Raw genomic sequence first — 27,252 nt, forward strand, 5'->3', positions numbered from 1 at the left:
TTGTAAATTATATGACATGAAGCAAATTCATGAAACAAACTTCAAAATTATTTCTATAAATTACGTAACTTTGACTCTACTAATTTTTTGATTAAACTTGAATTTTTAAAATATTTTTTTTTCAATTTGAATGTCTCTGAATTTTATTTAGCATGCATAAAACATTTTTAATATTTAATCTTAAATGTTTATAGTATATATGCATTATAATATTATACTATAAGTACACAACATGCTTCAATTCAAATACCTCCGAAAAAGAGCCACCTCTATTTTAGGTACAAAACGTTCTGTCCCCTTAGTGTCCCTCATTGAGAGGTTCTTCTGTAATAAGGCAGAAAATCGTAAATAGCAGTTCTGTAACACAAGCAATTAATGAATTTGGATTGAATCTGCTCTAGAATTTCAGCTTTACTATTGTAGTAGGAATCCCAAGTAAAACTACAGTATTCAAGGTTGAAGCGTACAAGAGAAAAATAAAACGTTTTAAGCGCTTACTTATTGGAAAAATGCCTAGTCTTACGTTTAAGAAAGTCAAGAACCTTGTATGCCTTTAAAACAATGTTGTTAAAATAGGTTACGTAAAATCAAGCTTAGTACTAAACGTGATACCCAAATCCGTAACGAAGTCAAAGCGCAATAAACACTTTGTCAGTCTTATAAGTATGAATGAATGGCTCAGATCTACGACTGTAACTCAAAACACTGCATTTATTAACAGCTAAGCAAAGCTTGTTCGCTATGCACCATAGGTGCAGATTATCCAAATTAATTTGTAAAAGAATAGCGTCCGAGATAGTACAAATGTTTCTTAAGAGTTTTAAATCATCGGATAAAAAAAGGTAGTCACAATAGTGAAAAGCATTACAAATATCGTTGATGAATAATATAAAAAGCACGGATCTTAAAATTTACCAGAAGTATTAGCAAAATCATCCGAAATAGCCCCATTAAAATAAACATCCAACATACAACTTGAACAAAAACTCGTCAGTAAAATTAATGTGAAAACCAATAAACCAACGTAGTAGTTCAATTTCCTCAAAAAAAAAAAAATACTAAAGCACATCAGACGCTTTTGCAAAATCAGAGTAAACAACATCAAGTTGGCCACCGCTTTCAAATGAAGAAATGATTTTATTACAGTCAAGTACCCATACTTGGGCCACTACCCTAACTTGGGATATTTTGCCGAATTTAGTTTCGAGGGCTGGTACACCTGTCAGTATTTCACCAGTAAGAAATAAATGGTGTTGCAGAATAAATGACTAGTTATCTTTTGAGGCTATGTGAGCTAAACTTTGATGTTTTAACAAAATGGGTTAGTTTAATGATTTTGAAAATTTCGAAAAAATATTTCTTTTTAAGTTGGAAATAACTTTGATTACCCACGCTAACTGGGAAGCATTAGTTTGAATTTGTTTAACTCTTCATCTCGACTACGTACCTGTGCCTTATTTGGGCTAACTCATTTCTGCTTAACCCATTCAGTCTAAATAATTTATTCATAAATTTGAGAAATTGCAAATACGCTCCAAATTTGGGACTTTGGGACACTGTTCCAAGTCAGGGTACTAACGCATAAAAAGTGTCTATAAAGAATATTGAATAAATGAAGTAATATGATTGTATTTAGAAAAAATATAGATGCAAAATTTTTAAACATGAAGACTATTCTGATGACAATAAATGTGTTGAACCGTAACACAGGACAGAAAAGTTGCCAATGTTACAAAAGCGGAATCAATTGATGAGCAAAAGACGTTTTGTCAAAATATTATACATGTTAGTTCTATTAATGAAAATTAATCTCAAAGTACAGATGAGACTAATTTATTTGTTGGAATTTTCAAGTATTAGGAAGGAATGAAAATGAATATGAAAAGATATGAAATGAGGAATATGGAGAGCTGAAAATTAGTTGCATATTCAGAATTATTTGGGTTCATCATTTACTTTTATGCTTCCAAATATAGAGGAGAACTCGGAAACATCACATTCAAAAGAATCAAGAAAGCTGGGGGTTATTCAAGTTTCCGGAGCAAGTATACATTCTAAGATCTTTGAACGCCTACAAGATTATATTATATTAATCTAATGATAACCTTTTCTTTATTGAGCTGTAAAATAAACTTCTTAGAAATGTTAGTTGGTGTCCCAAACTATTATCGATTGCTGTATACATAAAAGAAAGATCAAAATGTTAAATGTCCCAAGTTAGGTAGGAAGGTCCCTAACTTGGGGCGATGACACATTTTTTTCTTTTATTTTTAAAGGTACATATCTAAACATCTATACCTTGTCCTCAGGTGAAGTACTAAGGAACATTCTAATAATATACTTGTTCAAATGGAAAGCATATGATTAATATGCTACAAAAGGTAAAAGTTCAAAACTGTCCCAAGTATGAGCACTTGACTGAAGTTAAACAAGTCAAATTGGTTCTCGTAGAACGTTCGGGGGGGGGGACCATGCAGAGCAGGTGAGATCAAATTTTTTACTTGTTGAAAGAACTTTTTATACAGTGGCTCCCAAAAGTGTTCGTACACTTTGAAATTTTTCAGAAAAACCAATATAACTCGAAACTGAATTCGAATATGAAGTTCAATATTTTTTCACATCATTCCTATGTCATTGTAAATAAAACCCTGTAGTTTTTTCAAAATATTGACGGATTTTCTTTTTGAAATGGGTCAGAAAACGAAGAGACAGAGAAATAACACGCCACAAAAGTCATCGTACACTCAAATATTTTCGAATTAATTCATGATTAAAATTATCATATGCCATTTTATTAATATTTTTGCATTGTGTTGACCCTTAAGAGTGATTTGGCTTTACTTTTTTGTTTATTTATTCCTTAATATTGTGCTTATTACTGTAAAATGGATGGTATTCGTAAAAACCCACAAACACCATTCAAAATTTGAATTTTTCCCACTGTAGTGGTAAATTGGTTTGAAATGTCTCTAAATTAGTTAATTTATTTGTTTGTATAGTAAAGTGCTTGATAAAATGCTTTAAAAAAAGGAATCAGACCGAAAAAAGGGTAAGAAAAGGTCAACCGGCGAAGTTGACAAAGCGTGATCAGAGATTTCAGGTTAAAACATTTATGAAAAATATACATTTGAGTGCTGTAAAAGTTTCTGCAGAGTTAAATGAAACATTTTGCATTTAATTTTCACCTAAAATTGTTCGCCAAGTTCTCTGATTAGCTGGATTAAATGGGACCTCTTCCCGCAGAAATTTTCTTGGTCGTGCGAAAAACAGAAAGTTTACGCTTTTCGCCGCAAAATCAATGATAAATAAGCTAAAAACGTTTTAGAATCACGCCTTACTTACAGATAAAAATAAATTCAACGTTTTTGATTAAATTGTTGTATAACTGTAAGTACAAGAAAAAATTAGGAACTTAATCTTAAAACTTATTTCGATCAGTTAATCCGGACGGTGGAGGTTTCTAGTGTGAGGGTGCATATCAGCATCAGGACTTGGTAGTTTGTAATTTTTTGATGAAATAATGAATCATGCTGTTCCTTTAAATGTTTTAAAAACAAATTTTGAACTCTTAGCCAAAAATTTGGTTATTGGAAACATTTTTGTTTTTCATCAAGATAACGATAAGAAGCACACGGTTTTCAACGTTTGCGTCCACTGCCTCAAAAATTGTCCTTAAGTTTAGAAAATATCCCCTCAATCTCCAGATTTTAACTTAATGTAACGTATTTAGAGATATCTAGAGGCTAGATTACGAAAATAGGGCTTTAAAACGAAAATAGAGCTAGAAACAGTCAAACTCGAAGTGTGATTGAATACTTACTCAGAAATTACGCAAAAAAAAAAGAAAGAAAAAGAATGAAATCATTCCTAGACGTTTAAAAGGTGTTACGAATACTGTATGATATTCTACTAATTAATAACTTAATCAAAAGTTAGATTATTCCATTATAGACCTTTTATAAAGTGAACGAAGACTTTTGTGAGATAAAATTTCTGGCACTTTTTGGTTTTTGATTTTTAAAAAATTAAGTGTAAATATTTTTTTTAAAAACTTTTCATGTAGTTTTGTTAAAAATTGATCATAGATCTTAGAATTAAATACCCATTCCAAAATATTAATTCTAACCAATGGATTGGGGCCTATTTCGTTGAAAGTCGTAGGTGTACGAAGACTTTTGGGAGCCACTGTATGTAATAGTTTTAAAAAATTTTGAAAAAAGGCTCAAAATCGCAGTTGGGCAATAATTTCTGCATTCATTATTATTCCCTGTTTTATAAATAGGAATAATTATTTGTATGCTTCTGTATGTTTTTGTATGTTTTTGAAGAAAGGTAAAATAAAATAAGAAGAGGATAGTTTAGCCTATCAGCACAACCTTTAACGATAAAAGAAGGCACATTATCAACCTTGACGGTTGAAGAGAACTTTAAAGCGTTAATGGCAAAGATCATATGTCATCATAGGTAATACTATATCAACTTTAATTAGGTCACAAACATAGTTGTCATAAAGACTAAAATGTCTGTCATAACTAGTACTGGCTTGATACAGACAAAATACATAAACAGACAAAACTAAAATAGTTGGCGAATGTCCCAGCAATATCTCTATCATCATAACACACATTATTTAAAACATTTTTTCGGCGGGGAGTAGTTTTTATTAAAGTAGGACCAAAACTTCTTAGGATCAGAAATAAGATTACGCAAATATTTACTGTAATCATCATTTATGGTGTTTTTAAGATTAGATCTCACAAAGTTCTAAATTCACCAGACACATTATAGTCGTCACTTCTTAAAGTCAGTTTGCGAACTTGCAGAGGGGAAACCATGGAGGTTTGACCCATAGGGAGACTTGACCCATGAGGATTTTTTCCATGAAAAAGATATTTAGAGAATATTTTAGTCATATTATTGGTTGACCAGTCACACAGCAGTATTTTGCAGGGATAAACCATTTTAGAATTGTCAGTGGTTTTCAAGAAATTCAGTGTTAAATGATACTGCACCTGAAAAGTAAATTTTGAAGATTTTGGAATGTTTTAGAATTTATCCTCCAGTTTTGAGGGAAATGAAGTTTCAGAGTATACATGTTTTAGTTACTTTTCTAGATACCTATTGATATACAGTAGTTTTATATAACTTTAACCTAAGTTGCTAAAAATTTATGGTAAACAAAAGAAAGCTTGCTAGGGAGTTTTGACCCCAAGCTAACTAGGGAGACTTGACCCAAAGACTAATCTAATGTTTTTGTTTAATTTGATGTTTTTTCAATGAATTTTTATTTTTGAATAGATAACATATTGTGATTTAGGCCGAATGATTTGATTTTATTTATCTAAGTTGCTAAAAATTTGAGGCAAACAAGATAAAGCTACTTAGGGAGCTTTGACACAAGGTAACCAGGAAGGCTTGACCCACAAAAATAATTTGATGTTTTTTCAATGAATTTTTGTTTATGAAGAGCTAAAATATAATGATTTAGACTTTAATGGTTTTCTTTTATTTAAGCAATAACTTTAATATTGTGAATATGAAGGGGGATTTTTTTTTACTTAAAGAATAACTAAAATATTTTGGTCTGATAAATTGTTTTAAGTTGACAACTAACTAAAATACTAATGATTTTTAAGCTCAATGATTTGTTTTTTTAATAAAACAACTGAAATATTGTTTAGGTTTTAACAGATAAAGTTTTGAATTAGATTTCTGCTTCTCTGATGATGGGCAAAAAGATTAATTTAAAAAAAAAATCAGTAACACTTCACCTAAAGAAGGAACATTTGTTCATTCACTTCAAATATCACTTATTAAAGCAAAAAAACACCATCAAACCTACGTTCTTGATTTCAATATCTATGAGTCTTTTTACATTCATGGGGGGGGGGGGTCATGTCTCCCTAGGTGTTGGGTCAAGTCTCCCTAGCTCTAGGTACACTTGACCCATTTGCACACGTGATGAATATATATATATATATATTTTTTTTTTTTTTTTTTTTGTACCATTTCTACTTGGAATTATGCTATTATTTTTAGCTATAATAATGCGCAAAACGGCAAAGTATTTTTGTATATTTTTTATTTCGTTGTAACTATTCTGGGAAAAAAGGAAAATATAAAACCAAAAATTGGGTCGAATCTCCCTAGTTTCCCCTAAGTCCCTAAGCTTTATCAACCTGTTGGTTTCAGTTGAGTACCAGAAAGTAAATTTCCTGTTATTGATTTTAATGAGAATAGTTTGATTGTGTGTGTGTGTGTATGTGTGAAAACATCAAACAAAATATTATAAAAGCCAGAAACTGCTAAACTAACATCTTTAAAATCAGTTTAAAAGTTCCAGACAATCTCAGAAAACATACAAAACATTTTTAAAAAATCAGCTTTCTTAAAACCATTGTTAGCACTTTTAGCACAATGCTTACTGTAACGAGAAAGCATAAATTAACAGCTATTAATTAAAAGAGCAGGATGATGCAGGTTTTCCGAAACAAGAAGATTAACACAATGCACAACAGAAATATCACAATACTGAACATTAAATAAAATTAAGTCTAAGTATTTGTTATTATAATTGAGAACATCATTGAATTGTTTAAGGCCATACAGATTCGTAAAATTAAGTAAATGTTTTATAGAAGAACCCTTGTAATTAACATTGTTAACATCACTGATATTGTGAAAGTTAAAATCGCCACAGATAAATATAAATATAATATCGTTAGAACTAAAGTGATCAAAACAGTCAAAAATTGTAGATATTTTTCATTATTAAATCCAGATTGACAATAAATAACGCACAAAAGCAATTTGCGGCGCAAAAAGAGGAGTAGGTGTCTTACCTGGTGATCAATTTCTTGCACTGAATGAAATACAGTTTCAAAAGAGTTAAAAATTCAAGCATTTCCTTTGCTGAAGAATCCGGACTTGACCTGAGCAAAAAATACAGCATCGAATGGAAGACATCTTTCACATTTGTAGTTGAAGATGAAATTGCATCAATTTCTCGCCAATCTTTATCTTTGGCGTTCTTTTTTCAATTTCGGCAGATTTTAAAAAGACCTTATATCTCGATAGCGGCAGATGCGGGCTTCTATTTTTTGCCTCAGCAAATATGTCTTAAGATGATTTTTCGATTGCAATCTATTTAAACTTTTTTCAGTATTACACTATTCTTGTGGTTCCATGATTAGTGCCATTTGGTATGAATTATATATAGTATGTATAAGTATGTGTGGGATTCCAACCTCACAATTTATTTTATTAAAATTTGAATCTCGTGGTACTTTGAAGTATTGTCAGTAAGTAAAAGGTTTAATACTTATGAGTTTGGTATTTATTTTATTAATAGTAAGTAAAAGGTTTGATTTTTAATGGAGTTTGGATTTTTATTTATTAGGTGTATGTATACTTAACATTAAGCTTCATGGATGAAAGTTGATATCCTGTTGCGGTATTTATTTTATAATTGCGGGTATATAACATTAAGCTTCACGGATGAAAGTTGATATCCTGTTGCGGTATTTATTTTATTATTGCAGGTATACTTAACATTAAGCTTCACGTATGAAAGTTGAAATATCCTGTCGCGATTTTTATTTTTTATTGAAACCGTTTCACATATTTCACATATGCCAATGGTAAAAGTGGTTTCCTGATAATTTGAGAGAACTCATCTTTTAAATTACACCATAACTAAAATAATGGCATTCATTTGAATTTGTTTCAGAGATGAATAAGATGTTGTCTCAATAAAGAGTTCCTATTCTTGTACTGACATAATCTAAGGACGCACTTTGACAATTAATCGTTTTTAACCTGCAACTCGTTCTTGATATTTTCTCTTTGTACCTTCGGAACTACTGGTTAAAAGCTTTCCTCAATCTTTATTTCCATTACTATTCTAAGTGACTAATTTGAATTAAAAGAAAGAATTCAATTTTCACGGAATCCTTGAGTGATCTCTAAGGAACCTTAAGGGTCCGCAGAACACAATTCAAGGAACTAAGTGTTAGAAGATAGACATTTTATCATTTCGAAGAGGAGACGCTAGAACGCAGATATGTGCGCTTAGATATTCACATTTCTAATGTAAAACGCTGCATTTTTTTTATCATGCATGCAATATAAGCATACAAAAGCATTAACTTATTTACAGTGTTTGATATTTGCTTTTGCATCCTGTCATACCGAGGCAAAGTAAATAATTATGAGTAACAAAATCAAAACTTTAAAAAAAATGTGCAAATCTTTTGGCATGATTAACTCTGCTAACATTTCATGTTATTTTCATACTCTAGGCTCTTTATGCTGCAGAAGAAGAAGAAGACGAAGCTAATTTTGACGAGGAAAAAGCAATGAGACGTATTTTGGGGAAACAATTGGATGACGGATCGTTTGGGGATGTTGTCAATACTTATTATGTTCTCCCAGTTCTCAATCACAGAAGCTTGGTTAATATAAGCTTTAATAAATGTGAAAAACAAAAAGATGATGGTAAGAGCTCTAACAAAAGCTTAAAACAGTTTTAAAATCTAGTAATAGTTCTTAAAATTAATTTCCATAGAAACCATTGGCATTCTATCATTAAAATTTGATACATAAGTAGAAAACTGGTGTAGAGAATTGATGTCTGAACAACATATATTGAGAAAAATCGAAGTGGATATTTTGATGTTTAAATCTCGATTTCCCAAAATTTGCGATAAGTTCAAACTTTTACTGATGCAATCAATTTGTACATAAGCTTGAAGCGCAGAAAAGCACAAGAAAATGGCCCCAGTTTTGCAGGTTTGTGTGTGGAATCAAATTTCTGCTACAATTGCTTCCAGATGTCAAAGTACTGTCAGACGTGAGCAGCTTTTGAGTTTTCAAAAATCAATAACTCAAAAATTAAACTCTTAAAAGACCTGTAATTTTAGAGGGGTGGAGCAGGTCATTTGGCATGGAACGATCCCATGCTGTATATGTTTCACCGTACTTTTTAAAAAAATGTGTATTTGGCAAGTCTAGAAAACCAAAAAAAAAACAGTTTTTGAGTTACGGAAATAAACCCAGAAGTTTTAGGAATAAACCCCGAACTTTGGAGAACATTGGGAATTTTGAAAGTGAACAAACTCGATGTTTTTACACTTTGATTCTGGACTTAAAATACGATTATGTAAGATTTTTACAGACGATATCAAAGCTAAAAGATCTTCTATATTCTCAGTATAGAACAAGTTATTTCAAATTAAAATCAAAAATTGTTGAAAAAGTTTTTTTTTTTTTTGAAACAAATTCAAATTGTTTAAAATTGAAGGAAATTTTGAAAATTCCATACAATTTTCAAATATTTTTTAGAGAGGAAACTTTGTTTATATTTTAACCTTTTTACTAAGCAATTTCAGTTTTAATGCTTTTTCCTGTTGTAAATGCAAATTAAGTAACCTTTTCCTTTAAACGTTATACCAAATAGACTGTTAAGCTACTCTTAACTGATTGTTTTTTATTGGTTCGCAATTAAATATTTGACTGATTGATTTGAATGTTTAATACTTTTATGAATACTATTAATCTGTTTTTAAACAATTAAATGATTTATTTGTATATTTAGTACTTGTTAATAATATCACAGAGATAAGTTATATCATTTATAATACTTATCACGTCAGCAAGGGCAGCTTACGTAGTTATTTTTGGACATCAACCATCAATTTGAATTTCTTCCAAAAAAAAAAACTTTTTCAACAAGCATATTTTTAGTTTCAATTCGATTTCAGTTTTCAATAGCTTGTTCTATACTGAGGACCTACACTATATGACCAAAAGTATTGGGACACTTTCAAAAATTCATATTTTTAAAGGTTTCTCAAGAAATAAGAGACCAATTGCTTTGTAACTTTTGTCACATAAAAGGTATTTTCCGGCTGTCATTTTTCAATAAAAGTTACATCACTCTCGCGTTTCGGGGATTAGTGACAAATTGAAGAAAATAAAAATGTGTTTTAATCATCATTCATCGTAAATAACTTAGAATAAGCTGTAAATTTCAGAAAATAGTTAGCTTACTATGTTCAATTACTTTATATACTTTCGAGAAACTATCACCAATAAGCACGAATATATAAGCATTTCTTTCAAAACTACGAATTTTATTTGAACTTTTTTGGCTCATAACACGCAAAGTTTTCATCAAAGCTTACCAAACTTTCGGAAAACTTGGCAGCATACAAGAGAAGCATAAGACTAAAATTTAAAGTTGACATTTTGATTAAAATATGCATTTCAAGCAATTAATTTCTCACTGCGCGTGCGCGAAAGATAGCAATTTATAACTTTCATAATATAAAACCCAACTAGATTTTTCAACTCATAGTAAAATTCCAGTCCAATATCTTAAAAATTCAGAAAGTTATCAGCGATCTTTATCATTACTCACACTTGAACGAGGGCAAGCAAATATTGCAAACTTTCGAACGACCCCTCACGATTCGTCGCCTATCCAAGAATTGTTGAAATTCGGCTTATTAGATCGCTGATAACTTTCTGAATTTTTAAGATATTGAACTGGAATTTTATTATGAGTTGAAGAATGTAGTTGGGTTTCAGACTGAAAGTTACAAATTGCTATCCTTCGTGCATGTGCAGCGAAAAATTAATTGCTTTAAATGTCCATATTTTATCGAAAATTCAATACTTTAACTTGAAGTTTTAGTATTATCCTTCTCTTGTACGCTGTCAAATTTTCTGAAAGTTCGGTAAGCTTTGATGAAAAACTTTGCGCGTTATGAGCCAAAAACCTTCAAGTACAATTCGTAGTTTTGAAATAAATGCTCATATCTTCGTGAATATCAGTGATACTTGCTCAAACATATGTAAAACAACTGTATATAGCTAACTAATTTCTGAAATTTACAGCTTATTCTCAACTCTTTACGATGAATTAGGATCAAAAACCATTTTTGTTTTCCTCAATTTGTTACTGATCCCCTAAACGCAAGAGTAATGTAACTTTTATTGGAAAATGACAGCTGCAGCATGCCTTTAACGGGACAAAAGTTCCAGGCAATTGATTTTTTATTTCTTGAGAAATCCTTAAAAATGTGATTTTTTGAAAATGCCCCAATACTTTTGATCGTATAGTGTAGAAGATTATTTAGCACTGATATCATCTGAGAAAATCTTACGTAATCGTATTTTAACCCCAGAAAAAACGTGAAAAATCATAGAGTTCGTTTATTTCCAAAATTCCCAAAGCTCCGCGTTTATTTCCTCCGCGTATATATTCGCGTTTTTTTCCCGAAATTCCCGGATTTATTCACATACCTCAAAAACTTTGGGGGGTTTTTTAATCTATCTCTGATACTATAAGGCAATTTTTGAAAACATGCTAGCTTCTTTTTCGAATAAAACACATACCAAACGAGCTGATGTGTGCCTCACATGACTTCTTTTTACTCCAATTTAATGACATTTTCCCGTTATTGGTAATTTTAATGTGATTCAATAGTTGACTCTGTAAATATCACCAACAGTGGGCCAAATTGAAACCAGATTTTTATTAAAAAAACCGCCAAATTTGTCGCCAAGTTGGCGACAAAACTTGGTGATCAAAAGACTGGCGATATATTGCCATGTGTCCGCCAAATTGCAACACCACTTGAGTTTACATCAAAATTAAAAATGACTTCCCCCCCCCAAAAAAGGGGCAAAAGACCCCCCTAAAAACACCCAAATGCAACCAAAAAGGGAGGTGTACAACTAGGCCCCACTAGGAGTCTACGTACCAAAGTTCAACTTTCTAGGACATACCGTTCTTGAGTTATGCGACATACAAACTCACATACGCACATACATACATATGTACATACAGACGTCACGAGAAAACTCGTTGTAACCAACTCGGGAATACTCGACGTTAAATCCCGGCTATCACAAATTTGTCATTTCAACTGCGATTGCGCGCGGACTTAGCTTTTCGGGCTTTCTGTTTTAAGATTTCGTGTGACTTGTTTATATTTAGTCTGAGTGAGAGTCCCACTAAATTAATTAATGCGATTAGAATATTTTCACAGCGATTTCGTGATATATTATATGAAACTATGGATATGAATAACTGATAATCTTAAAAGAAAAATAACACTTCGATATTTATTAGTTTGGAAATATTTATTTAACAAATGTAAAACACGTTGTGTACTTCAAAAGTGAGGGTTCGGCTTTGTATTAGAAGTGATGCTATCATTCTAGTACGCTCTCCTGAGGTTAAAAATTTGGCTCTGAAAAGGGACAGACAAATCAGACACCGAATCCATTAATAATTAAGATGCAGAATTCAATCTTTACCGAGACCTAAAAACTAAATCAGAGAAAACTTTGGGATTTCTAATTTTTATCTGTTGCTATCTCATATTTATTACTAAACTTAAAATGTTTGTATTTAATTTTAGCAAGATTTTTTAAATCATCTGAGTCCGCGCGCAAGCGCAGATGAAATGGCAAATTTGTGATGACTGGGATTTAACGTCGAGTCTCGGGAATCGTCAAAATGGATATTTCGCGAGTCTATACGTTCTTAGGCACTTATCCGCGTGTGGTCGAGTCTAAAAAAAACTCAACATTCATTCGGGAGTGAGTAAAATGGAAATTAAGGTCGATTTTTGAGTGGAAATTTTTTTCGCGAATATAATACTTCCTTTTTTTGTAAAAGGAAGTAAAAAGAAATTCTGTCATTACCAGTGAGAAAATAATTCTTTTTCAGGAAATATAGAGGTTAATGACTTGATAGATGAAGTTGGTCCCACATTGTACGTCCAATACTCTCTGTGGATAGGCGACAAAAAAGACCTTCAAAGGAGCCTGAAAGTACGAGTACCAGTCAACACATCATTCTACGGTGTCATGGAAAAATCCGCACAACTGGACGACAGATATAGGTGAAATGAAGCAACTGAAATTGATCATAAAACTTCGCAAATACTGAGCATAGTTAGTAAATAGATTGAAAAATCTAACAAGGAAGCATACTTGATAAGCACGCACAAATTCGTAGATTAATGCAGACATATGTTTCGGGGTTTCAGGGAACGCCTTTTTCAATGCAAAACGTAGTGAGCTTATGGATGAAAAGACATCCGATAAAAGAACCTTTGGCTTTTGTCGGATGTCTTTCATGCATAAGCTCACTACGTTTTGCATTGAAAGGGCGTTCCCTGAAACGCCGAAACATATGTCTGCAGTAATCTGCGAATTTGTGCTTTTTAGACGTTGTTACTTCTGTTACTTTACTGTTCAGCACAAAGGTATTTATTTATCTTACGTCATCTCTATACATAGACTAGTACTATACATACCTAGTTTACCCTGACACCTTCTGCATAAAAGTCTCTCGACCGCTGTCTCAATTTTAGCAGGCAAAGCAGGCGATAATCACTTAGAGGTATTGTCCGTTTTCTACCCGAAGGCACTTCGCCCCGTCTTCTCGAACACAGAGTTATATTTTACGCGGGGGTGATCGGTAAACATATTCTCGCGCTTGTAAATGAGACACCAAGACAACCTTAAGTTAGGTGAGCATTTTAATGTGCAAAAAATGTCAGTGTCCTTAACATCACTTGCTTCACTGGTCTGTTGATACTTTCGCTATTCTTACATTTTAAAAACTGCTGTTTTTACGACACAATGCTATGATTCGAACATGCCTTCTTCCGAAAGCAGCGAAATAGAATCGTCGGATACCACCTGACGAAGGCGGAGTCAAGTGTCTTCTCGTTGGAAACGACCAATAAATGTGCGATGTAAGATGGATGTTGAAGAAGACGTCCATACTACAAACGCACAACACTTTGCTACTCTCCCAGTGGTTCTTTCAGCGATCAAATACGTTTTGGGGCCGTGGTAGTCCGATCAGTAGAGTGTCGGATTCGGGGCCGGAGGGTCCTGGGTTCGAACCTCGATGGTCGAAGACCCACCGTCGTCATTAAAGGGGACTGGGCGACGTTAAATATGCTCGTGGTCTCAATGTCCTCCAAGTGAAACGATACCTCTGGGGGTGCTAGTACCAGGTAGCTATTAGCTCCTGGCCTAGTTCTAAATTCTCATTATCTGTTAGATCCGGTGATGGTGCAGCCATCTATCGGTATATATAATAATGGAGGCAAGGCACTTAGTATGCAGTCCTCGACATAAATACAGTTGTAGTCAGTTGTGACTCTGAACAGGAATAGGAATAGGAAATACGTTTTCTTTCTTCTCCTTTTTTTCAGTTCCGAAGTCAACAACTTAAAATTATACAGTTTTATTACCTCTTGACTCTTAATACAGTTTGGAACCAATTTACTTCCAATTTCGACTGCTGGTGTCAGTTCGTTACTTACTGAATTGGCCTTGCAAGAATGATTCGTAAGCCTAAAAAATGGCGGCATATATAATGTATAAGCCAATGCTTTAGTTAACATAAAAAAAAAAGAATCACTGAAAGGATAAGCTGTTTAATTGACATTCATAGTTTGATAGAATATCAGAAATTACTATTTTATTTTGCAGAAAACGTGTTTTACTACATTTTGAATATGCTGATTAATGTTCCTTCTTCAACTCCCTCGAGGTTTAAAGAAATTATTCGAAATACGAGATATTCGTTCCCTAGAATTCATAAGTAAACACTGCAACAATAAAAAGGAAACTCTGAAGTTGGTATTATCGACAGTAGTATGATTTTCTGAGCTTCAATGTATCAGTGTAGTCCAGCAAATAATGCAACGGAATATAGAACTAAACTCCTTGAGTTTAATAACTAAAGCATTCCTTTATTCAGTGCTCTTATGATGCGTATTACTTTTATAAGATTTAGCAATTGGACAGAATTTCAACCTGCTTTACTGAATACGGATGTTCAGATTCGATAATAAGTCGCGATATTAGATTCTCAGAGCCTTCGAAAATGGTACACGCCAAAAGTAACGAATTATGTATGTAGATGTTAGTGCAATGCATATATTGCTTTGTGACAGAAAGTATTACATTTATTATAACTAAAAACTAAAACTGATAAGGAAATAGCTGTTACATAGGAGTATTATTCTACAACTCAAACGGCAGCAAATTCTAAATAATGATAATCTCATTGCATTCTTTGAAAAGTGAAAGTTTTATTTTGAAAGTTTCAGTGCATAAATATAAATTCTTTTCTTCTTTAGATTTGAGTTTAACATAAAGGATGGAAAACCTTACATCTATTCTCTTTCGAACATTCAAGATGATCCCGAAAATGAAAGATTTTGGTTTCCTTACACATTTGTGCGCATAAATGGCACCACGCAGCTAGTACCAATACAAAGCAGTAAGTATTTATTTCGAAAACAATTTCAAAAGAATGAAGCATTAACCTTCATTAACCATTAAACTATTTGCGAGCACTGCCTCTATACCAACATGAAAAGTCACGTGTATTTCTCGGACACGCTATTGTAAAGCATAATTTTTACAAGAGGTTGAATATCAAAACTATGTTGTAATTACCAGAGTTAATGCCTACAATTTATTTTAAAAATATTCATTTTAAAGCACAGAAGCAATCAGACTTAAAACACAAAAACAGTATAAACTGACCGAAGAATTATTAAAATGTGCATGAAAATAAAATACAGTTGATACCGCTTAATGGTATATCGGATAATAGAACACCCCGCTTAATGTAATAAAATTCCAATGTACTACAGTGTTGTGCTATTTTTATCCTGGATAATGGAATATCTCGCTTATTAGAAAAAATTTTCGTGGAGAATTGCGTATTCCATTAAGCGGGATCGACGTAAAAAAATACTTGCCGATATTTTGAAACAACTATTTAAATTTGGAACTGTAAAGAGAAAAAGTAATTGAAAGTTTAAAAAAAAAAGCGAATTACAGAAGGAGATAATTGAATAAAACTAGTAGCGTGAAAAAACCTCTCCGTTACAAACAGCAAATCTGCAGACTGCTACTGACGCTGGAAAAATTCCGCGGATGGCTAAAAGTAGGTGTACGGGAGTGGAAAGAGTAGCTAAAGCTAGACGTGCGTAGCACTAAATGGCTAAAATCTGTAAAACAAAATTACCTCTTAGTGTATCTCTTAGATACGCGCGCTCGCTGGATGGTTAAAGTGATATTATTTTTACTTAAAATATCTTGGATTAAATGTCAATAACGTAAAATGTTAAAAATATAGCATATCATAATTATGATGTTAATATATTAAGGTACATATGATGCTATCTTGCTACATTTACGAAATACGAAGGGGTTTAAAAAAGTAAAGTAACAAGACCACTAACGGGTGTGCAGATTCTCTGTATGAATAAAACTCACACTGAAGATAACGAAGATGATCTGCGCTTTCAAACGGTACCAGTGGATTAAGTTGGGTGTTCACAAATAAGACAAACTATCAGTTAGAAGATGGCTGTGTTCATGGAAACATGTTCAGTCAATGAAACAAGAAATGTGATAAGGTGTTTGCGTTGGGAGGTATTGGACTACCCTCCAAACAGTCCTGACCTCGCACCAAGTGATTTTCATCTATTTGGACCTCAAAAGAGACACTTGAGATATCAGCAGTTCAGAACATCAGAACCGATGCTGCAGTTCAGCAAATCATCTTGGTGTTGTTTCACATTCCTGACAATGATTTCTTCCATGCTTCAACTCCAAGTGATTTTTTAAAGGTCCAAAGAGATGGAAGTCGCTTGGTGCGAGGTCGGGGTTGTAAGGAGGGTGGTCCAATACCTCCTAAAGCAAAAACCTTATTACACTTTTTGTTTCATTGACGGGGCATGTTTCCGTCCACGCAGCCATTTTCTAACTGACATTTTGTCCTGTTAGTGGACACTAACTCCATCCACCGGTACCGTTTGCAAGCTGTTATCATATTCGTTATCTTCAACATGATTTTTACATGCACAAAATCTGCACACGAATCAGCTGCCGATTTTTTTTTTTTTTTTTTTTTTTTCTTTTTTTTTTTTTTTTTTTGAGCAATCACGATTGCTTATTGTTCTCATTTGACCATTTTTGGTGTCTGTGCCTTTTTCAACTTGGACCAGAAGCCTATGCAGCACCACCGCCCACCGTCCTCTGCTGGCGGCGCGGCGCGGCTGCTCCGGTTTTGAGCTACCCGCTTCTCCTGGTAGGAGGTGTCCATGTCCTACACACACGCGACTTCACACACATACCCTCAGACACGCCTACGTGCATACACACAAATCTACGCACACACACAACTATGCGCACGTAACCGCCCAGGAGGAGAGGCAGGCTTGGGGGGGGGGACAGGAGCCGTTTCTAGAAACAATAACTCCAATGAGTAGGGTCCTGTCTCAGTTCGTGATTGCGAAAAACATAATTAGAATTCAAAATTTCAGAATTCAAATTATTTTTTTTTTTTAATTTAATAAAGAGTACATGCGGAATGTTATGGCTACCCTCCCCAGAAAAAATTCTGGTTGCGCTATACTGATCATGTGATTTCTTTTGTATCAGCTTCACTTTTACTTACCAACGTTACTTAGTTTTGTTGAAAAGCATTTTTAATTAAGTTTAGGTAAAAAAATTATCTCTCAAAAATTACAATTTCCTTCAAATTATTTGTACTTCTGTATAAATGTTTTTGAAAGTCATATATTCATATTAATCTTTTTTCCAGGTCCAGTTGATGTTGTTCCCAGTAATAACCAACACGTCATATATTGGTACAAAACAGCCTCATGGAAATGAACAAATAAAAACGTCGACTATGCCTTGTTTTTGTATTTCAGAAATAAAAGGCTAACATAAGATTTATTTTAATAAAACAGTTTGAAAAGTTTTAATTGAACTGTGGGCTGGACGGTAACATTATTGTTATGCCTCTAAAAGCAGTTGCATAGAAATAATTTTTTAGAAAGAATTTGGGGACCAAAAATTGATTTATGGGATAAACTTTAACGTTCAATATTTTGTCAATTAAGTGGGGAAACTAATTTAGACGGGTCAAAAAATCCACTTTTTTTTGTATCATAAAGTGTTAGTAAAAATATTCAAAAATATGTTGCCAAAATTTCATTGGAAAATTCAGATTTGTCCGATGCTATGAGCACTTAACTAAATCGTAGAGATTCGAAAACGTTCACAGCAATATTTTTCAAATGCGTTTTTCTCGAAACAAACTCTAGCTCGAAGAATTATTCACCAATCGTTCTGAAATTATATGTAAATATTCTGTATTCAATTATAATCTATATGAACCTCACTCTGGGATGTTATTATTAATATTTTTTACCGCAAGAAATATCCACTCCAAAAAATGAATAAAATATCCTTCAAGTTTGAACAAACTCTGTTTTTTTCTTTCACTGTTCAAAAAAATTCACGAAAAACACTAAAATATCGGCCTCCTAAACTGGTTTTCTCCCTTAAAACAATTTTAAAATTGATAAGCCATCTTACTACTCTGCATAAAAAGTGCTACTCTGCATACTACTCTTCATAAAAATGAATAGGTGCACTAACAAGCGTAATGATGAAAAATAGTGGACCTAGAATTTGAATGATAAAGCTGAGGATTCAGTTCTTGTTAATGAGAGTTAGTTGAGAGCGAAAAATGGTTCAGCAAAACAATACATTATTATTATACACTCTGCAACAAAAAAAATCGACGCACCAAGAAGAAATTGTCAGAATGAAGCGAAATTTTGCAAACGTAAGGGCAACATTCAGATAAGAAAATGTTTACAAAATGAAAGCAAAATGATCATTTATTGCTGGAAAAATCCGAAATGAATCGAGATTTTGGAACCCTGTTGATGCGCCTCTATCGTGAATGTACAAGGTCATACAAGCCGAGCGCTGAAACATTACAGCCTTTTTATGATGTCTTACGTCATCTCGAACCAAAGTTACTGTAAACGCACCACTAATTCGGTCAAACTCATAGGCTGTCCAACTTACCGTAGTGATCCCAAATATGCTAGGTTTATAACAAATCAGGGCAACGCACAGCCAAAATATTTTTTTCTTTTTACTTTCTTCTATATCTAATATATAGAAGAAAGTAAATTCGTACAAATTTTCGAATTTCGAATTTTGACGGATTCGAACGTTTTGAGGTGTGCTGAGTCCATTTCGACTATTTTTGGAAAATGTCAGTCTGTCTGTGTGCATGTGTGTGTGTATGTGTGTGTATGTGTGTTACGTCTGTGTGTGACCAGTTTTTTGTGGCCGCTCTACAGCAAAAACTACCGCATGAAATCGAACGAAACTTGGTACACATATGTGCCCCTATGTGAACTTGTGTCAATTGGTTTTTGGCGCGAATTCCTCAAAGGGGGGGTGGAGCAATGGGACGTTTTTTGAGTTACGCGTGCTTGCTATTCCTCAGGAAGTAACTGGCGGAATCAAACAAAATTTGGTCCATACGTTGCCATTAACAGGAACAGGCGCTGATTCAATTTTGGTGTCAATAACTCAAACGGGGGTTGAGCTATAGAACGTTTTTTGTCGTCAATTGTGACTGCTGTATCTCAAGAAATAATGAACGGAATGAAAGAAAAATTTATCGACAAGTAGCCCTTAGTGGATATAAGAGCTGATTTTATTTTGGTGTCAACAGCTAAAAAGGGGGGTAGCGCAATCACCCGTTCTTTTTTTCCATTTTGAGTGCCCTATCTCAAGAAGTAATGCTACGTTCTGGTTGAAATTTGGAATATATGTGAATCCATATGTAAACAGGCTTTGGTTCAATTTTGGCGCCAATCGCGCCAAGAGGTGCTGATTTATTTTTATTATCATTATTTTTTAGCGAATAAAAATAGCTTTATTAGTGCAACAATAAGAAAGATAAATCGTAATTCGCTCTTTGCTTTGCTTTTGCAATAAAGCAGACATTGGGATGGTCGTCAAGTTTTTGCATGTGTCATTTTGTTTTTGTTGGGAATATTGCTTCCTCGTCAAGCATGGGGAGGGATCGGAAAAAAAAAGAAAAATATAGAAGAAAGTTTCGTGATGGCCACAACATACTTTTGAAATTAGGATCAAAATATAAACGAGCTGATGTGTGCAACACGCATCATATGACTTCCTTTCACACCAATTTGATTATAATAGGACTTAAGTTATTAAGATGCTTCCACAATTTAAACAATATCATGAATAAACGTTTACTTAAAACAAACTATGAAGCTCAAAGATGGACAAATGCTAACTTTTGCTTATTGTAAAGAATATAAATAAGTAACTTACGTTAAAAATTTCCCAAACCAGACCAAAACAATTACAGATGATCTTGAAATTGACATATACATCAATGTTTATACTTCATGCGCAGCTTCGCAGAAGCTGGTTCGAGTTTTCTACTGGTAAAAGGACACACTTGATAAAACGACGGATAAAATACGTTCCGATTTCGCAGCAAAAAGCACTTTCAGATAAGTTTATGACTGCGGGGATTGAAAAAATACATCAAAATTTGCTGTAAAAATTACCAACATTTCTTTTTATGGTGTATTCATACAACCAACCAATTTTTATCTAGCCATCATCATTGCAGCAAAAAAGCAATGATTTCACAAGTGGCCCAAATGCAGGGGAGCCCACCTTGGGGGAAGGGGGGATCAAGGCACAGACTGAGCCATTGAAATTTTTAGAGTGTGTTTTGAAGGGTTATCTTTCGTTTCTTTGGAGGGTCTTCCTGGTGTTTTGGGGGTACGCCCGTGCTCTTGTGGGAGGGATGGGCACCCGTGACAAATGTGACGAAATATGTTTCCAAATGTGTTGACACACCATCTGCTGAATTACCAGGTCTAGTATCCAGAACAGATTCGGTACACTTTTGAAATATACTTCTTTCTGGAGGAGCACATGGGTTCAGAACAAAATGATCCCAATAGGGCCAAATCCCATTAGACTTTACCTACCCTCATCGAGTTTCCTAGAATTGTTACAACAGATGAAGAGTAAAAGTTGTAAATTAAATTCGAAAGTTAGAATTTTACCTCTTTCAAGTGATCTAATCAGGGTTGCCAGCGGTTGAAGTAAGGTGCCTAAAAATGAGTAATTTACCCTCATAGAACCATTCCAAAAATCGTTATCATAAATGAAAAGTAAATGATGCAAATAAAACGCTAAACTAAGGTTGCATACCTTTTTTGACTCCCTAATCAGGGTTTCCAGAGGCTAAAAATTGCCCAAAAAGGAGTAATTTATCCTCATCGAGTTTCCAAAAATTGTGAATATAAATGAAGAGTAAAAGCTGTAAAGAAAATGTTGAAGTAAGGTTGTCTACCTGTTGCGTGTGAACTAATCAGCCAGAGGCCTTTGGACACCTTTTTGCCAGGGGCTAAAAGGTGTCCACAAAATGATTAACTTACCCTCATCGAGTTTCCACATAAGTTATATAAAACAATGTAGGTAAAAATATGTTTTGGAAAACCGATGGCATAGGGTTGCCTAAGTAAAAGTACTCTAATCATAGGGTTGCCGTTGTTCGAAGTTTCAATATTGAAGCAACAATTTCCGGAAACCCGATGAGGGGTAAATTTTCCTCCCTCATTGAAAACCTCATAACCCCTGCCAACCCTGATTAGGGAGCCGAAAAAGGTAGGCAACCTTAGTTTATCGTTCTATTTTCATTTTTTACTCTTCATTTATGACAACGATTTTCGGAAACTCGATGAGGGTGAATTACTCGTTTTTAGGCACCTTTCAACTCCTGGGAACCCTGATTAGTTCACGTGAAAGAGGTAGAAATTCTTACCATCACGTTTTGTTTACAACATTTACTCTTCATAAATGGTAACAATTTTAGAACACTCGATGAGGGTAGGTGAAACCCAGTGGGATCTTAGACTACGATGGATGGATGCGCACAATGACGTGTTCTGAATGTCAGAACACGTCGTAGTACGCATTCACACATTTGGATCACATTGTTAAAACTACAGGTTGCAATTGGCACCTTTCAAAGGTGAATAGCTTGTTCACCAGCGGCACTTTATACGGTGCTGAAAGTGCACCTTAACGCGGGTGAAAACTGGCTCCCTTCACCCAGCGTGCACCGCGATGAAAAATGGAACCCTATCCAGGGCCGTGCTTAGGGGGTTGCAAACTGGGCGGTCGCACAGGGCAGCTAAAATATTTTGAAGTTAAGGGGCCGCTAAAATATTACAAGAGAATAAAATATTTCTGTGTGAAAAATATCTTCTTTCTAATATTACTAACGAAAAGAAGATGCAATAGGACAAACTGGAACTACAACGCATTAAAAAGTGAACGATTTTGATAGCCACTTTGTATGCCAATATCTTTTAGAAAATCAATATTTACGCTCTGCAACTATTACCCATTAAAAGCTTGTATATTGACAATAGAATTACAGAACAACTTTTGAATCATTTTTGTTCAGAATTTATGATATTCTAAAATCCAAGAAAAAGTTTTTTTCACTGCGTTTTTCTTGCGACTTTACATGCGTGCTACACAAAAGTTAATTAACTCAAATTCTTAAAAATAGTAGAACGAATTGACAACCAAAAGTACTTTGAGCTTCTAAAATTTCAGGCTTCCAGTGTGATAAAATCTCCCGTAATCTGAGCTTAAACATGGCAATTCGTTGCGACCGACAGAATTTCAAACTCATTTTTCTATCCTTATTCGAAAGAGCACAATCAAAGAAAAAACTTATTTTGAAAGGAAACAATCTGTACTTTCTAATTGCATTGACGAAAAGAAGATTAGAGGTGACAAACTTGCGCTACGGCGCTTTGAAAATGAGCTATTTTTCACTTGAACGGTTTTGATAGCAACTTTGGATGACAATATCTTTTAGAAAATAGATAGATTTAGGGGGAAAAAATTCCATCGCGCTTTTTTGTAAGTTCACGCTCATGCTACACAAAATTTAACGAGCTAAAATTCACAAAAGTACTTGAATATACTAACGGTCAAACATACTTTAAGCGCCTAAAATTTCAGGCTTCCAGTGTAATAAAATTTCCTGTAAACCTGGTGTAAACTTGGCCATTTGGCACCAAAATCTAATCCGCCATCTTGGATCACATTTTTCAGAGATGAAGAAATTAAAAGTTACTTTTAAATCGTTTTTGTTGACATAAAAAAACGCAAAAAGGAATGAAAATTAAATTACAACCATTAGCATATACTGACACCCTGGCTGCGAAATGTCTTTTTTCTTTTTCTTTTTCCACCTTTTCATCCCCCCCCCCCCCCCAGATGTCATAAAAACTCTTGAACCTGTGAAGTATTATGGTGCAAACCGCAAATTCATACGACAATTTGTTGGTTTTACACATACACACAACTACCCACACATTCATGCCTGCACACAGACACAAACACACATACCTACTCACACATACACATACACCCACCACACAAACACACATAACCCCCGCCCCCATACACACACACACTCGTGATTGCGAAAAACATAATTTGAATTCAAGATGACAAAATTCAAATTATTTTTTTTTTACTTATTTTATCAATTTCAGTGACTAAAAGTACTACTTTTGACTGAAGGAAACAACCCCATTGGTTCCAAAAAATTGACGCCAATAGATGAAGAGCGCCAATTTCCCCCAAAAGTGTTCGTACACTTTGAAATTTTTTAGTAAAACCAAAATAACGCGAAAGTAAATTCGAATATGAAGTCCAATATTTTTTCACATCATTCCTATGTCATTCTAAATACAACCCAGTAGTTTTTTCAAAATATTGACGGATCTTCTTTTTGAAATGGGTGAAAAAACGAAGAGAAAGAGAAATAACACGCCAGAAAAGTCATCGTACACTCAAATATTTTCGAACAAATTCTTGATTAAAATTATCAAACGCCGTTTTTTCAACACTTTTGCATTGTGTTGATCCCTATAAGTCATTTGGCTTCAATTTTTTCTTTATTTATTCCTTAATATTGTGCTTATTACTTTAAAATGGCTGGTATTCGTGAAAAACAACAAACACCATTCGAAATTTGTTTTTTCCTCACAGTAGCGATAAATTGGTTTGAAATATCTCTAAATTATTTAATTTATTCCATTGTATAGTAAAGTGCTTGATAAAATGCTTTAAAGAAAGGAATCGGATGGAAAACAAGGGAAGAAAAGGTCAACCGGCAAAGTTGACAAAGCATGATCGGAGATTTAAAGTTAAAAAAATTATAAAAATTACACATTTGATGCTGTAAAAGTTTCTGCAGAATTAAAAGAAAATTTTTACATTTAATTTTCACCTAAAATTGTTCGCCAAGTTCTCTAGTTAGCTGTACTAAATTGGATTTCTTTCCTCAGAAATTTTCTTGGTCTTGAAAAAAAAAAAAAAAGCTTACGCTTTTCGTAGCAAAATCAATGCAATGATAAATAAACTCAAAACGTTTTGGAATTACGTCTTACATATAAAAATGAATTCAACATTTTTGTTTAAATTTTTGTATAATTGCAAATAAAAGAAAAAATTAGGAACTGCATCTTAAGACTTAGTTGGGTCAGTTACTCAGGACGGTGGAGGTGTTCTAGTGTGAGGGTGCATATCAGCTTCAGGACTTGGTAGTTTGGAATTTTTTGATAAAATAATGAATCATGATGTTCCTTTAAATATTTTAAAAACCAATTTTGAACTTTTAGCCAAAAATTTGGTTATTGGAAAACAACTTTGTTTTTTATCAAGATAACGATAAGAAGCACACGGTTTTCTACGTTTGCATCTAGTGCCTCGAAAATTGTCCTAAAGTTTAGAAAATAATCCCTTCAATCTCCAGATTTGAACTTAATGTAAAATATTTAGAGATATCTGGAGGCAAGATTACAAAAATACGGCTTTGGACCGAAAATAGAGCTAGAAACAGTAAGACTTGAAGTATGGTTGAACATTTACTCAGAAATTGCACAAAAAAAGAAAGAAAAAAGAAAGAAATCTATTCCTAGACGTTTAAAAGATGTTGTTGACACTGCAAGATACTCTACTAAATAAAAAATTAATAAAAAGTTAGATTATTCAATAATATATAGACATTTTTTAAAGTGCACGAAGACTTTTGTAAGATAAAATTTCCGGCACTTTTTGGTTTTTGATTTTTAAAAAATTTAGTTTTAATATATTTAAATAACTTTTCATGTAGTTTTGTTAAAAATTGATCATAGATCTTATAATTAAATACCTCTTCCGAAATATTAATTCTAACCAATGGATAGGGGCCTATTTCATTGAAAGTCGTAGGTGTACGAAGACTTTTGGGAGCCACTGTACGTAAAACTTCTGGATGAACAATATTTATTTTTAAAAGTTTAATATTATTAAGTAATTTGCCTTGACCTCTGCCATTAGAAATATAAAATTTCAAAAAGTAAAAAGAAGGAATCCTACTTGCTACATTAAAAAATGTTCATTGAAAAACACTGGACGTTGCAATAATAGTGCAATTTATTTTTAAAAAATCGTGTTTGTGATTTGTTTACGGTTTAGGGTAAAACTGACTAATGCACTTTTCAAAATTTGTGATCCCTCTCTCCTTTGTCACAAAGTTTCACACTTCACCATACCCCCTCTTCCCATTACCACATGTCACATTGTTTTCATAAACGATCTTATCAAAAAAAGGCTTGATGTCCCTCTTGTCATTTATTTCTTCCCCCTTGTCACAGGGGGGGGGATTCATTCGTAGTCAGCTCCTTGCAAATAGACATTTCTCTACTCAGTTTTTTTTACGAATGCAAAATAAATATATTTCTCGCCGTGGCATTGATGGATAAAGTTGAATAAAGTTACACTGGATCAAGTTCGCCAATTTCACAATTTTGGAAGTCTTCCTAAATGAAATGATACTGCGAAACTCCTTTAATACGTAAAACTTCTGTACAAACAATATTTTTTGTAAAAGTAGGCATGACCGTTTCCGTTAGAAATATAAAATTTCCAACAGTCAAATGAACGAATTCTACTTGCAGCAACATATAATTGTCCGGGCAAAAGCACTGGAAGTCGTAATAATACGCAAATTTTATCAAAAGTTTCACCTTGAGATCTGTTTGTAGTGATAGCAACTGCAGGTATTATTGGGAGCTGTGTGTGTGTGTGTGTGTGTGTGTGTGTGTGTTTTTTTTTCTTTTCTTTTTTTTTTTTTTTTCTTTCTTTCTTTCCCCAGAAAGTGATTTTATTGAAACTGAGAGTCCTCTCTCACTCCGGAAAATGATTTATTTAAATATTAAAATCGAGAAAACATAGTCAAAATGAAAATATTTTAAATACCCTTAGTTACCCAAAAAGCCTCAATAATAAAAACAAATGCAAGTATTTCATTTCTTTACGCTCAAGCGAGAAATGGCAACACCACAATATTATCCAGCAATTTCTTCACGCTAACTATGTCGCGTGAAAAAGCAAATAAAAATGAATTTTCACCAACTTTTAATTGCTTCTAGGGCTTTTTCTAGCGCTTCTAGCGAATTGGCGTTTTCGCTCGGTCAACCGGGTAGAACGTGTTTCAAAGTATTTTTCACGAGCTTTCCAAACATACCATGCTCGAAGCTTTAAAATGCATTTTTCGTGTAGGAAAAGCGATTTAAAAAATGAATTAAAACTTAATGTTTCACTCTTCCAACAATGAATTTCAACAATGAAAAAGAGATAAAATTAAAATTTTTGATTTTCGCTAACTAAAAAACTTTTTTTTCTAGTGGATTTAGGTTATTGGACCTTAGGCGCCCTGACAATTACTTTGTTAGGACTATTTTTTAGAAACGTTTCCAACCATATCAAATTCGAAAAAAATGGACCATCCGTTCGCGTAGAAAGAGCCCTTTAGGACGAAAATGTGTTTTTAATTAATATCTCCGTTAATTCTTGTTCGATTTCAAAAATTTTTATTGATGACACTAAAACTCGGCAATAGCTACCGAACAAAAAAAGAATGAAGGAAATCGGTTCACAAACAGAGGAGAAATCGGTACCGAAACGCGGGGAAAACATTTTAAATTAAAACAGCGTTGAACTTCATAAATTTTCCGGCATTGGGACTAGGGACTCCTAATAAGAAATAATTGGAACCTGAGTTGTAAGTAGGACTGAGCGATATACCGATATATCGTCATATATCGATATACATCTATCACCGCGGTAACGATACTTAGATTTCTATCCGTACGATATCGTTTGAAACGGAAATACAGGACATATTAATTACAGAGAAATTGAAATAATAACCCAAAAATACATAATCTTTGATAGTTCAGTGTGATGGTGAGT

The 27,252-nt window shown here is 33.5% G+C and overlaps 1 protein-coding gene across 1 annotated transcript in view; it reads left to right on the plus strand.

Moving 5' to 3' along the window:
- Nucleotides 1-18,275, plus strand: part of LOC129224928 (uncharacterized protein CG3556-like) — a 36,550-nt gene extending 18,275 nt beyond the window's left edge. The window contains exons 7-10 of the mRNA XM_054859476.1: nucleotides 8,301-8,496; nucleotides 12,743-12,917; nucleotides 15,180-15,322; nucleotides 17,663-18,275. Of these exons, the coding sequence (XP_054715451.1) occupies nucleotides 8,301-8,496; nucleotides 12,743-12,917; nucleotides 15,180-15,322; nucleotides 17,663-17,733 (585 nt within the window). The 3' untranslated portion in view covers nucleotides 17,734-18,275. The remainder of the gene's footprint in view (nucleotides 1-8,300; nucleotides 8,497-12,742; nucleotides 12,918-15,179; nucleotides 15,323-17,662) is intronic.
- The last annotated feature ends 8,977 nt before the right edge of the window (nucleotides 18,276-27,252 follow it).

This window comes from Uloborus diversus, chromosome 6 (assembly GCF_026930045.1).
Source record: "Uloborus diversus isolate 005 chromosome 6, Udiv.v.3.1, whole genome shotgun sequence".
NCBI lineage: Eukaryota > Metazoa > Arthropoda > Arachnida > Araneae > Uloboridae > Uloborus > Uloborus diversus.